At 43.5% G+C, this 13,860-nt stretch overlaps 1 protein-coding gene across 1 annotated transcript in view; it reads right to left on the bottom strand.

The window, feature by feature from the left end:
* Positions 1–12: 12 nt before the first annotated feature.
* CSTPP1 (centriolar satellite-associated tubulin polyglutamylase complex regulator 1) overlaps positions 13–13,860 on the bottom strand; it is a 79,245-nt gene continuing 65,397 nt past the window's right edge. The window contains exons 5-9 of the mRNA XM_058025768.1: positions 9,519–9,604; positions 6,899–7,094; positions 5,095–5,204; positions 2,007–2,070; positions 13–1,504 (exon numbers count right to left, since the gene is read on the bottom strand). Coding sequence (XP_057881751.1) covers positions 1,324–1,504; positions 2,007–2,070; positions 5,095–5,204; positions 6,899–7,094; positions 9,519–9,604 — 637 coding nt within the window. The 3' untranslated portion in view covers positions 13–1,323. The remainder of the gene's footprint in view (positions 1,505–2,006; positions 2,071–5,094; positions 5,205–6,898; positions 7,095–9,518; positions 9,605–13,860) is intronic.

Below are 13,860 nucleotides of genomic sequence, written 5' to 3'. Positions count from 1 at the left end.
GCAGCAGAGGCCTAACACAGCGTGCTTTATTGCCAGGCTGTCACAGCCACTCACCAAGCTGGGAGAGAATGCACAGAGAATAAATAATTTAACTTACAATAAATAAATAACCCTGCTGGCACCCTGCTACAAGCTTTGGGTTACCAACCCTGGTGGCCTGTGCTGTAGCACTTTATGACCAGGAGGAGCAAGGTGGCTCCCAAAGCATGAGAAACAGAAGTTCCCCCCAAACTAACGAGTCTGTGCAAGCTGGGGTGCAGGAGCTGGGCTAGACAAAGCGTTTGGGTCTATGGAGGTTTAAACTGCTGAGTTGGTTGCCATTAATGCAATGTGATGCTACTTATTTTTGTAGTTTTAAGGGCTACACTGCTGCTCCAACAATACCAATATTTACAAAAAACCCCAGTTTTATCTCATTTGATGACTGCTTCCTTTTCCCTTAGTGCTTCTGCCCACCTAGCCCCAGTAGGTGCTCTGTATGCTTGCAAGCTCTGTATGCTTGCAAGCCATACGACCTGTGGCCAAGGAATTTAACAACCCTATCCCTTTTCTGCAAATCATCTGAAATTCACTTTTCCAAATGACCATAATATGCTGTTAGAGGGATGGGGAGACCTCACAGAAGGGCACTTAGTACAGCAGTGGAGCCAGGCCAGCACCATGCAGTACTTACTGCAATCTAGCTTATTTGCTGTATTTGCTTTGGCAAGTCTTGGACGCATGGAGGAGAAAGCACAAAGCAGAGACAGGTTGCATGGCAATATCTAAGTGTCCCTTTTTTAGGAACTTCGGGAATTTCCTTACCTTTGATCATCTGCAGATGCAGCTTTACTGGGAATAATAATGGAACACAAGTGCAGAGCTGCTGCTGGCAATTTAACCATTCTGTTATCTGGGCCAAATCTGAGCAGAGCTACACAACAGATCACTGGCAAGCGGCCTGTACTAGCACTCCCGCGGCTTCAGCACCTGCTGAACTGCGGAACTGGGAGGGAGCGCCCCGGTGAGAGCAAACCCGGCTGGTTCCAAGCGGTGGCAGAGCTGGCGGCTGCTGGCTTGTCTTGCCTGCCAGCAGGGGGAAGCATAACTCTGTAGCTGTAAATGGCTTCTGCAGAGGCACTATTCCTGCATGGATTTGGAGCTGAGAAAAAGGCAAGTTGTTCCTGGGAAGAGATGAACCCAGCACTGGGGATTAGCACAGCAACACACACTGCTGATGTAGACAGAACCCACTGTTAAAGCAGATGCTCTGGGAGGAGGTGCTGTTCCTCCAGTGGCTTCTGGAGAAGCCCAAGATGGGAATGGTCCCTACCCTCACAACCTTCAATTTTCAGAGGAGTCTGTCTCTTCATTGGAGCCTTCACTCTCAGCATCCATTTTTCGACGATGGTGTAGAGGTTTCCAAGGTGAGTTAATCCGGGGTGAATTACGAGCTGGCATATTTGCTGTGTCTGCACTGGAGCTGGCAGGACCAGAGACAGAAAGCCCTGAAACCTGAGCTACCCTGAAAGAGAAAAGACATATGCTAAGCAGCATGTTGCAAAAGATTCTACTGCAGCACTCTTGGAGTGAACTCTGGGAGAAAGACTTAAAACTAGCACAGGGATGGAAAGATGTTCATGGCATAGAGGGGGAACACATTGTACCTCCCAGACTCACTATGTGAATCTTCTATTTAAACATATCTGGGCTGATCTTGTTCCTGCCAACACTCCTACTTTTCACCATCGAAACCAAATTTCCCTGTTCATTAGAGAATGCTGCTTCCTCTAGATCCCTCATTGAGTTACACTCTTCCCCTCTGCTTTTGAAGACTCTTGTAAGGATTTTGTTAACTGCATTGAGGCACCACAAAGAAAGAAGCTCTTCCTGTTCAAGTTGCTCTTTTAGCTCCTCTATTGTTTTGTAGTAGAGCAGAGGAATAAGACAGTACTTTATTCCACTCTTCTTTAGCATGCTACCTTTAATCTGTTGCTTTACCTCCTAGTTTACGCAATTCCACTTACAATTTCTCAATTTCCTGATCCATGGCAGGGTCCAGAAACAAGTCTCCTTTATCTGGCAGAGCCCCTGGGGAAAAAAAAAAAAAAAACAAACCAATGAAAGAATCAGCAGAGTTAGGCTGTTGATTCTTCAAGAAAATGTTCAAGCCATAGCAGCAACCTAAATCTGGCCTGCACGACAGAAAACACTTTTTTCCTTATACCTGCAATGTTGAGGATCATAGACAGATAAAGAATGATGATCCATTTGCTGTGTCTTTCATACATGCTATAGCTAAGCTCATACTAAACTGGAGGCAGTCTCAGTAGCCCCACTGCCTACAGCCCTGAGGATTGGCAGTACAAAATGAGAGTACTGACTGTCAGGGAGATGGCAATCTATCAACTTTGGGCCTTTGATCGTTGCTCAGTGTAGTCACCAATACCAGATGTAACACATGTGGTGTTAGTGCCACAGCCTGAAACATGCACTATACCACCCAAGGTTATTTATGTTTTTGTGCCACCTGCCTTTCTTGTGGCCTCCTGGTCTTGGGGACCAAAAAACTCCACAGATTTAAGGCTTTTGCTTTCCTTGCAACTTGGGAAAGTCAGGCCTGACTGTTGCACATTGCCTACAGGAGTTAAATGTGGATGAACTGTGCTCTAGCATTGCTTGAGGGTGTGAGCATGAAAGTCTGGGCCAGTGCTTGGGTACACTCTCAGTGTAAGATCAACATGCTCATGCTCCTTTTCACTTTAGAAACCCTACTCCAGATGAAGGACATGATATAGTTTAGGACTGGAACAGCTGATTGATAATCCTTGCTCTTCTCTGAAAACACTGGAACCTTAGCAGAGCCAGAAAGGAAGATGGGGCTCTTAGGAAAGCCCTCCTTCCTAATTGTTTAACAAACTCCACCTTGTATAGGGGTCATGGGAGAGTGTGATCAGCCAGCACAGAAATTACAGAGAACAGCACAGAGATTGCCTACCAGAGCCTGGAGAGTACCACTGCACACCAGGGCAAAAATTTTATTTGAAAATCTATACCAACAGTACAGTGAGGAATGCTCTTTCTAAGGTTTTTCAGGAGACTTGGGTGCTACACTCAATACCTTTGGGAAGGGGCTTTGAATTCCTCGTGGGAACACAAATACTTTTGCTGGCTCTGATACCTTGCTCTTGCAGGAGAGGCTGGAGAGCCACAGAGGCAGGCTGGCAGCAGTCATTAAAAATGTAGCAATGAGTGCCTGAAAACTAAAGTAAATTTAGACCAGAACCAATTACCCCATTTATTTGGGTTCTGGTCTACTCCTCCTGTAAATGAACTGCAAATCAGTGTCAGGAGATCCAAGGAAGTGTCCCAGTCTGCTTCTTTTTGTGTGCTCAATTGAAAGAATAAATGACTAAAGCTTATTTCTGTAGTTGCAGAGTGCACAGCGAAGTCTTTAGGGCACAGGATTTACTTAGGAGAGTTGATAAATGGCAATTGAAGAATTCACAAATCAGCATTGACAGGAGATACACTACAGATTCCAGTCTGCCTGGCACACTCAGCAGCACTGTCCCAGCCTGAGCAAGCTGCTTTATCTCTGTTCCTCAAGAGGAGCTGCTGGCTTTGTGAGACCAAAACCTCCTCTGCCTGAAACTGCTCTCGCTGAAGGGTTTTGGGGAGCTTGTGATCCCCTACAGACCAAAGTCTATTGAAATCACCCTTCAGGAGAGATTAAAAGACACCAAGAAAAGAATCCTCCTTTCCTTGCCAAAAACGCTAGCACCTGTCAGACTTGTGGTTGCTGCCCCTCCTCTGAGAGAGGCCTCAGCAGGAGTCTGGCAGAGGGCCAGAGGACAGGCCTACATTAATGGAAACAAAAACCCACTTACTTTGTAGATGGCACAATGGAGGCTGTGGGCAGGATTTTTTTTTCTTTTCGTCTGTTTTCTTTATGCTTGACTAGAAGTGGATTTTATAGGGCAAAGGAAAAAAAGATTTTGCTTGCTGCCATCCAGGCATCACCTTCCTCCCAGTGAATACATTGCTTTCTAAGCCTGTTTTCAGAGGGGATTGCAGGGGTGTATTCATGCACCTTTGATATATAATCTGCCCTGCCCCAGAGGAACATGAGCAGTTTAAATGGTTTGCTGTAAGAAGGGGCTCAGCCAGGGAAGACACTTTTACTGTAGTATGGCACACACCTGTGCAAAAGAAGCAGCCCTCAGGCAAGGTACACCTTTTCATTGAGTTTTGTCTTTGCAATTAGGGACTGGCAGATACTCAGGCTCAGAAGAAGAGGAAGAGGACACTTACCCAAAGACAGACAGTCATCTACCCTTAATGGCCAGGTGATTTGTTGAATGAAGATGAGTGTTTGGGAACACCCCACACACAGCCCTCCCTTCCTGCTCCTACCATTTAAATTTATTTCCTGAATACAGTCTTGTCAAACAGAAAAGCCATTTCTATTCCTCTTTGTAGGAGGAGCAAGAGGACAAGCAAGGCATATGGTAGAAATATGAAACTGTGGGTGAATTATGGATGGATTACATACTGTCCTTGGCCAATGTAACACTGCTTCCCTGCTCCAAGCCAGAACAACATAGACACAAGCAGTGAGATGCTGGTTGGTAATCCCTGTGGTTCCCACAGCAGTGTGGTACAGATTTTTGTAGCAGTTTATGTTTTATAATCAGATTTTCAGCAGGCCACAGATAGTTACTAGCAAGATCACACCGCCTTGAGGGAAGATGGGGAAGAGCTGGGAAAGACTGGGCTTTTAATGTTTTAGCCAAGGAGGCACCAGAGGTTTTCCATTAGGTGTGCCTTCTTTCCTTATAGATGAGAGCAGGCATTTAAAATCTGCACGAGCACAAAGGGCTAAAACATAGGATGGCACCTCAACTCAGTAAGCCTTGAGGAAGCTCCAAAGTTTCAGGGAGACAGTAAGGCACAATGTTATGTTTTTAAAGTTAATCCAGCAACAAAAATATTAAAAACTTCCCCTCACTCTCTTCCTGACAGTGTAAAATATGGGTTATAGTTAGAAATGAAATTCCACAGAAATACAAAATGACTGAAAATCTAGAGCTATGTCATTTAGAGAAGTCTTACCTAGAGCTCGATTGATGCCCTGATCCTTTGCAAGAGCCATAAGGAATCCATAGAAGGTCATTCTCTGCACACTACTCAGCATTTCCTTCACAAGAGCAGAAGGTGGACAGCTAGGAAAAGAGAAACAGAGATCATCTTGTCTTCTAAATTATAATCTTTTTCTTCTAAGACCAGCTCAAAATCGAGAAATAAACCCTTTCACCTGGTCTAACACTGTAAGGTTGCCCTGACTCAGTTTAAAATGAAGAGCCACCAGATTGCTTATTGAGCACTGGATCTGCTCCCTGTTTGCTAAGCAAGATCTTTGCCTGGGGGACATCCCTAGGAGCAGTCTTACCTGTCTTCATTCCAAGGACAGTGAGAAAAGCCTAGATTCACTCAGAGGCATACACATCCCGACTCAGCATGTTTTTCCCTCTGGGAAAAATCCTCTGGGAAATACTTGCTTTCAGAAGTCAATAAACTTTCCAAGAAGTGTTAAGTTTGGAAAAGACTAAGACCACTAAGTCCAGTGGTTAATGGAGCACTGCTGTGTTCACCACTAAACCACGTTCCTAACTGCCACACTACACATTTTTGAACACTTTCAGCGATGCTGTTATCACACTATTATCAGTGATAGTCATCCAAGGGGCAAGAAAACCTCTCCAATGACAGCCTAAATATGTCAGAGAACACTATTCAGGTGAGGACTAAATTAGCATATCCCCTTCTTCTACACTCATCTTAGTGCCTGGTCCTGAGTTCTAAGCAATATCTCCATGGTGATTTTTGCTCTTGACCAATACTCCTTGAAGGATTTCACGCAAAATCAAACTGCCTCATAAAGAGGAAGTGTTGAACAGTCAGTGGTGTAGTGGTACCCCTGGGAGACGTGGGGGTGGGCTGGTGATCCCTCAGGCAGAAGTGGTTACCAAAGCCTGAGTATTGAACTACTACATGAAAGGCTAGGAATGGCTCCCCTCATAGTGCTGTGCAAAGCCTGACCTACCAGATGGACCCACAGTACTCTTCCCATCTGAAGTTCTCAGGACATACAGGAAATGTAGAGCTTTTGTTGCTTAAAAGAACAAAACAACCCATGAACTCCATGCTTAGATATCTATAGCACTGGACAGCAGTTCAGCAGTAATTCTGTGGATCAGAAATCTGGATTTGGAAACCTAAAGAAAAATCAGGTGGAACTTGTTATGAGTTATTGTCCTGAGTTATTTTGTGTTTCTAGACCATGACCTTCTAGGAAGGCGAAGTTTCTTGCAATTAGTGAGAATATGATCAAAGTATCTGTCAAAGCTATACAGGAAAGTCTGGTGTTGCTCCATCCTCTGCTGAACTAAAGCCAGTCTTGTGCCTGGATCTGTAGCTGGAAACCAGCTCCAACACAGGCTCAGATACAGATGGACAGTGTGAACTCTCCTAGGTACTAAGGCTTCATACTCCATCCACCCATTGGGCTCTTTCAACTCCCAAGAATGCAACTGCACTTGTTTATCCCCTCTAGCAAACTCATGATGGATCTCTCCTCGATGAAAGTGTCAATGCAGAAATGAGATGGAGAGCAGAGACCCAAATCCATCTATTACTTCAAGAATCAGTTCAAACCCTATGTTTCTTTGGTCTATGAAATAGTTTCTCTCATTTGGTTAAAACTGTTCAGCTATGATGTTTTCCTTCATAGCTCTTCAGTGAGAGCCATGTGGGAATATCAGCTTGTTCAAAGGCCTCTCTTTCTCCACAGTTCCAACCTTACAAAGGGTCTCCAGAGACAGAGACTTCAAATTTGTATTTTAGACTCCATTCATACCTGTATTTTGATCTGTCACACAAGGACTCCAGGCACTGGTAGAACAGAGATGCCTCTACCCCTTCAAGTGGGTTGCAGTCATTTGGGGGCTGGCGCTGCCGATGTTGCCCAGAGGATGATGTTGGCACAATCACAGTATTTGGATTCTTACCAGCCAGCAGATCTTGATAAATGGCAGCCACACTTTCCAGGAACTCTAAAAGAACAGAAAGCTGTTTAAAACTCAGCACTGTAACCAGCAAAGCATCCTCCTGACCTACCAGACTGTGGCTTAAACTGTTGTTCTGTGTTGTACATAGCACTAACTGGAAATAAACACAACTCTACAGCATCCTGCATGTTCAGAACAGATATTATGCATGCCCATGCAGCCATTTCCATAGAAGTTGCTATCTTTTTCTTCTTCTTAGGATGATTATGAGACGTCACTCACTCTGTTGAGAAGATTCATCTCAAGGGAACAAAGGCTAGCTAGCACACTAATAAAACAGTGAAGTGTGAAAGCTAATGTAAAACACAAAACTAGTTTGTGAAGTCTAAAATGTTTTCCTTCTCCACCTCTTGCCACTGATGTAGAACTCATGCAAGCTGGGCGCAAACTACATTGAACTGCAACAGGAGGAAAGGGAGCATGTTGGTTGGGGCTCCAGGCCATATATCAGCTTGCCTCCATGCTGCTCCAAAGTAAATATAACACAGGATCTAGAAGAAGGGCCAGGGCAGGTCAGGCTAGAATTGGCAGAAAGCCTCTCCCCAGGCTCCTCATACTACCCACTGTTTACTGCAGGAATCTAATTTTAAACAAGTTTGTTTATGGATGTGGTCAGCAGTTTACAAATCTAGATTCCATTTGGAGAGGTTTGCATGTGTGTGGGTTGGTGGGAGAGTGCATGACAGGCTGCGTGTGTGCACTGTGCCTGGGTGAGCAGGACAGGGATCTCTGAGAGTGTGTACACAAGAATGAGCTTGTCAGGACTCCAGTGGCATTTAAGTTCCAAGTGAATGCAAGTGCAATGCTGCACATGAGGTGGGTGGAGAGGAAAGTCAGGAGTCAGCAGGCCCTGAGGCTGTGCTGAGGTTCTGCAGCTCAATGGAAATATTTGTTATATCAGAGAAAACTTTCCAAACACATTTTGTGTCCCTGACTAAAGGCATTACAAGCCTGGTTCTGCTCAAAATCACCATTTTGAACTGGTTGTTTACAATAAGGTCTCATGGATAAAATTGTGATATGTACAGCGGAGTTACAAGGGACGAATATACAGAGAAGTATTGAGAAAAAGAGATTTTTGTATTAGGGATAGCAGCAGACTCCTAACTGATAGAAAGATGGGAACTCACAGATTAGATCAGATCAGAAGGCCACCCAAGTTTACTCTCTGACCACAGATTACGCTCACAACAGCTTCCAGCCAGTGTTTATGTGCATCCAAACCTGGCCCGTTTTGCCTGGTCGAGGACAATTGTGAGCCACGTCCATCAGAGGGAGCCATTTCAGTGTGAGTGAACAGAAATCCATGAGCTTTCTGTTAAAAAGTGCTGTGTGCCAGGAGATGAGAAAGTGGCACACCAGCCAGTGCTTGGGAGCACATCTAATATCTATTCGCCCTCTTTTTGTCCTGAATGAGATTCTTGTTCCTCAATCACAATTTAGAGGGGCTAGGGCAACAGGACAATGTATTTTAAAGCAGTCTCCCCATAGAGGACAAGCACCTGAATGCTCATCCAAGTTTCTCCACCTTGTCTCCTGAAGTTTAAAAATACCTGGGGATTTTACAGATGTATATGTGTGGGTGAGCATGAGGAAATACACACACACAAACCAGTATTATTTGATTTGCACTTTTCCTGCCAAGAATTTTAGAAGTATCCTATCTAGTTAAAACTCAGACTGAGGAAGTGGGATAGAATACAATAAATAACCAACAATGTGAAGACTATTCATATGGAATATCTGTTCCTTTTGCTTTCCAACTAGGGGGTCTAAATCAAACAAAAGAGGTGGTTCTTCACAGGACAGGTGTCAAATCTGCACAATTCTTTGCCAAAAGGTGTGGAGGTTACAATTTTATGTGATTTCAAGGGGAGGCTAGAGAAGTTCTTGGGAGTGGAGTCCACTGAGGGTCCCTAAACTCATGGGAATTATACCCAGTTCAGAAACCAGCTCATAGTTGAGCAAATATTAAGGGGGAGAATTATATCCATTTGTCCAGCTGCTTTTCCTTTAAAGGCTCCAGCTGGTGGGCTTTTCCTATGCTGTATCCAGCAGGATTGAATATTTTCCTTAAAGAAAGGGAAAAAAATGTTCCTAGTAAAAGCTAATTGTTAGCTGTTAACATAGTCTAGATAAAGCTGGAAATTCATGTCTCAAGGCCAAGACAAATAAATTCATCAGACATAGCAGTTGCGGGTGTGTCAGTATTCACAACAATTTGGCATCTCCTCATTAAGTCTCCTAATCTCTTGACATCTGTGATGCTTTTCATCAGTAGAGTCCATTAGCTATATATTTTCTTTGAAAAAACCATATCCTTTCAAGTTTCAAAAAAGTGCAAAGACTGGGAAGCTGTAAAGTTGTAATTCTACAAGTGGGAGAAGTCAACAGGTTCTCAGAATTTACCTGAGTAGTAGAACTGGATCTGGAAAGCAAAGAGGAAATCAGAAAAAGACATCAGGCAATCCATTGCATCATCCGTCAGCACAATCCTATGATAAGATGAGAGAAACAGTTTAGCATTTACAAAAACACTAAAGTCTGTAACCAGGAACCCCAGACCTTGAGGAAGTGCAGCCAAGGAACTATGGACAACTGAGAATTGCTAGTGGCCCAGTATAAGAAGTTAGGAGAGAGAAATGGTAACACCCATTGCTGCATGGATGTGGATGCCCTAATATCAATTGAAGGCAGCTTAAGAACCTGAAGCAAGGAGAAGATCCTGAATGTCAGTCACACACTTCAGCTACAGTGTGAACAGAGCAGTGTGACACTCAAAGCCTGGTGGACATGATGGAACAGTGGTACAAAAACTGCAAGGCTGGTTCACATGGTTATACAGAATTGTAAAATATCCTGAGTTGGAAGGGATCAACAAGGATCATCAAAGTTCAGCTTCTGACTAAATGTGACTACAGACAGGACAGTTACACAAGTAGTAAACTGGTGTAAGCAGAATGAGATGCATGCTATTCCTCTGTATACGAGACTTCATCAAACTGGGACATATTTCAGATTCATAAAGGTCACAACAGTTGCAATTCACCATCTATACTCAAACAAACTCTACTTGACTACAGAGGAAATAACATTGCACCAACATTCAGCTTCCTAACTGCACTTTGTGAACATCCTATCTTCCCTTCCTGATGAAAGAATCAGTCTCTTTTCATAATAGGTCTATTATTTGACTATCAAGTCAAATATCATGACAACTGAAGACTTGGGCCAGGGACAGTCCTCTCTGTCCCTGCTAAGTTGTTGGTGCATGTAGGGAGCTACATGCATCCCTATTTTGAAGCATATTCAATATGGAAAATACCAGCCATAGGCCATAAACATGAAATATAACTAATAGCAAACTCCAGCTCTTCCTTTCAGGGAAAAAACCTGTGGATTTCAGGGCAAAAATGAAAACAAAAACAATACTCTGGTCACTGCCACCACTACCTAAGGATAAAAAGGTCAGTTGCTGAAGTGGGGAAAATCAAACTCATCTAATCAATGACAGCTTAGACTGTAAAACAGAAGAAAATACTCCACTTTGATGGGAAAAAAACCAGAGTATTAAGGCAATGCTAAAGAAAGGCAACTGATATTTCTTTTCAACTGCATCTAGGTCTACTGAACCTGTACAGTCAGCATCTGGCATACTGTGCCATATGGGTATTGCCAGTTCATTACAGCCAAAGTATGGGTCATCCAATAGGACCCTTCTGAACACAGGGCCAGATGCAATCTGCACACCAACTCCTGCAACATTGCTGGAGAAACACTGTTCTGTCTCATGTAAAAGACTTCAGGGAGCTGTGTGGGAGGCTGACCTAGAAGAACATAGGATCTTGCAAGACTTCCCTGCCACTCAGACCAGTTCTGTTCACTGTGGCAAAATCAAACATGTAGAGCAGCTTGAATTAATTATCTCAAAGAAGAAAGACTGGGGCTAAGAGGGTCCCCAGGAGAAAAGCCAGTATTTAAAACAAAACCCTTTGAAGATGTCAAAGTGCTTCTGATTTATTTATTACATTCCAGAAGCCTCCTCTCCTCCTGTCTAAAGAAGCAGTAGCTTCAGTTCTTAATTCTCACTAATAAGCATGTTACTCAGATTGTCAGTGGCCACATCAAGGAAATGGCTTTGAAGCTGGCAGGCAGAGCATCTTCATCTCTCAGGCAAAACTGCTCAGCCACTGGCATTTCCAACCACTATTTAAGCACTGGAAATGCAATTGGCCACATCACTGATGAGCTGCACTCCCTCCTTTGAAATGATGGTTTGTCTCCCTGATACCCTCAAAGCACCGAAGCTTTCTTCTCAAAGATGCAGGAAAACAACAGTGGAGAGTGGTTTTACATATTTGTTATGCAGAGAGACAATATTACATCACCTTCCTAACAAGAAACTCATTTCACTTGTTAAATCTAAAACTCTGGTCAATGGCATTGCTCTGCAGCACCAACTTCCAGTCTCTTACTTAGAGGAGAGCATGAGAAAGTAGGCAGAAGTATGAGAATTTGCTGGACAGTTTTTGCTATTAAAGACAGCAAGGAGCCTCTGAGGAAGCCTGTAGAGCACATATGTGACAGAGGAGCATCTAAATAGAAGCAGGTGCACTCTGGTGCTGGGTTACTGACTCCGCTTGGCCCAGGCTTTGCACGCCAGAAATGTTGAGAAGTCTTTAAATCCAATACAATCATTTATGAGGAGATTGACTGCAGCTGGCAATTCCACCACACAGCCAGCTGAGTAAGCACTCAAGGAAGTTGAGAGAGCATCATATGCAACATATCTGCACCTCTTCCTTGAAATATCTGGTAAGGAGAAAAACCTAGCTATGGACTGTAACACAGGCAGCAGGACCAAAATTGAGGACAAAATCTGAAAGTATGACCTGCAACTCAAAAGAGTTCCTCTGGTATCTCATATTTCAAGGGATTTTTTTTTCTTGTCCAAATTAGAATTCAAATCCTGAGGCCAAAGATGTATTAAAAAAGTTAGTGGTTGGCACTCAGTGAATAACGAAAATCAAGGAGGAACTTTGGAAAGGACTGAAGAAAAATGCCTACACTTGAGGCATTCTGGTAGAGGGTACAGTGGTTTTTCAGGGGTCAAGTGGGTTTGGTTGGCAGGAAAGCCTTACTATTGTGCCAATTGAGATACTTTATGGTCTCCTGATTGTGGTTAAAATCTCAGAAATCCAAACTAGACAGGATGTTCCCAGGACAAACCCTAGACCAGGCAAGTTAAAAGGACTTTTACCATTTTCTGCTACCATTAAAGACACTATCTGTCTTAAAGCCAGGCTGGCTCAAATGAGTTTTCAGAGGCTTGGTTTATTTACTGACACATGGAGGCAAAAATAAGCAAAACATGCAAAACATAAAAAACAGTCTGCACTCTTAGGCAATCTTTTAATAATATGAGTACTGAACTGCAAGCCCCAGTTCCATTAGTATTGATCAGTGCAACACACCAAATAAAACAGCATAGGAGCTGTGAACTACTGGGCTGTCGCTACTCAAATGTGGGCAGTGAGTTTCTTGTGTTTCTCTTACAATAGAAAAATCAGTGCTCAGGTACAGATCTTAAAATCATGACAATAAACCAGAAAAAAAATTCCTTTACTTTCTGTCCTGCAATTTCAAGATTCAGAAAGCCAAAGGTGTCTCTGAAGATCAAAGGTACCTCTGTAAATTAAAGTCTTTAATCTGCTAATGGCTATAACCATTTAAAAAAAAAATCCAAGAAATCTCAGATACACAGATATCCTAGTTCATATTTTGGGTATGGCTTCTGCACCAGGAACAGGAAAATGGAGCTCTCTGATGTCATGTGAACAAAACCTATATTGTTGTAGCCTCCATTCTAATGTTCTGACATATCCTGATCTTAGTCCTATTGTTTGCTATCACAGCATAGCAACAGCTCCTGCATGAGTGGGCTGCACCGTGCTGGGAGAGCACCTCAGTCACACAGCACTCAGGCTACAGCTGTGACTGCCCTCTTCCAGCACTGTCAATGCAGGTCCTGCCTGTATCACTGAATGTTCTGGAGACTCCTGCTGCTACTGGATTTAATTCTTTTCAGAAGAAAATTAGCAACAATTGGGGTGTGCAGACTGAAGAAGGAACAATGTCTCCAGGTTTGCATGTGACATTGGTGTTTTGCAAAGACTAGGTCAACTGGTGCTGTAAGAAAGTCTGCAGAGCTCACCCTTCTAACAGGCAGAGACCATGGAGGACAATGGGAAGTGTAGACCAGAAAAAGGACAAGAGCAACAGTTGTAAGCAAAGTGAAAAATGGTTTAGAAATATGACAAGTTTTATTAAAGTTGTTCAATTAGATTAGCTTGTTACAGAGCTAGCAACGTGGAAGTAAATCTCTAGCCAGCCAAAAGCAGGAGTAAGGTCAGCCCCACCTGAGCCTGTGTGCCTCTGACAGAGATCTCATATCTCTCCAACACCTGCTCCCAAAGCCGGCTTGTCCGTCTCTACAACACATGCACAACAGTGCAGCAGGCCCCTGAATGGGGCCTCTAGTTTACAGCAGCCTTGTGGACTGAATTCCTTGACACAAACATCACAACATGTGTAGATATGCTGAAGTCTCCTTCATTGCATGCACCATGACAAATTCCTGCTCAGTTCAGCTGGAGCCCTATGAAATACACACCAGCATAGGGGACTGGTGCTTGTGTACCTCCATGAAAGGAAGCAGCAGATATATCTCTGCTACAGGGCTAGTGTTCTT

The sequence above is a fragment of the Melospiza georgiana genome, chromosome 6 (assembly GCF_028018845.1).
Source record: "Melospiza georgiana isolate bMelGeo1 chromosome 6, bMelGeo1.pri, whole genome shotgun sequence".
In the NCBI taxonomy this organism is placed as follows: domain Eukaryota; kingdom Metazoa; phylum Chordata; class Aves; order Passeriformes; family Passerellidae; genus Melospiza; species Melospiza georgiana.
Note: the sequence above shows the minus strand (reverse complement) of the source record. Positions and strands in the feature narration are given on the sequence as shown.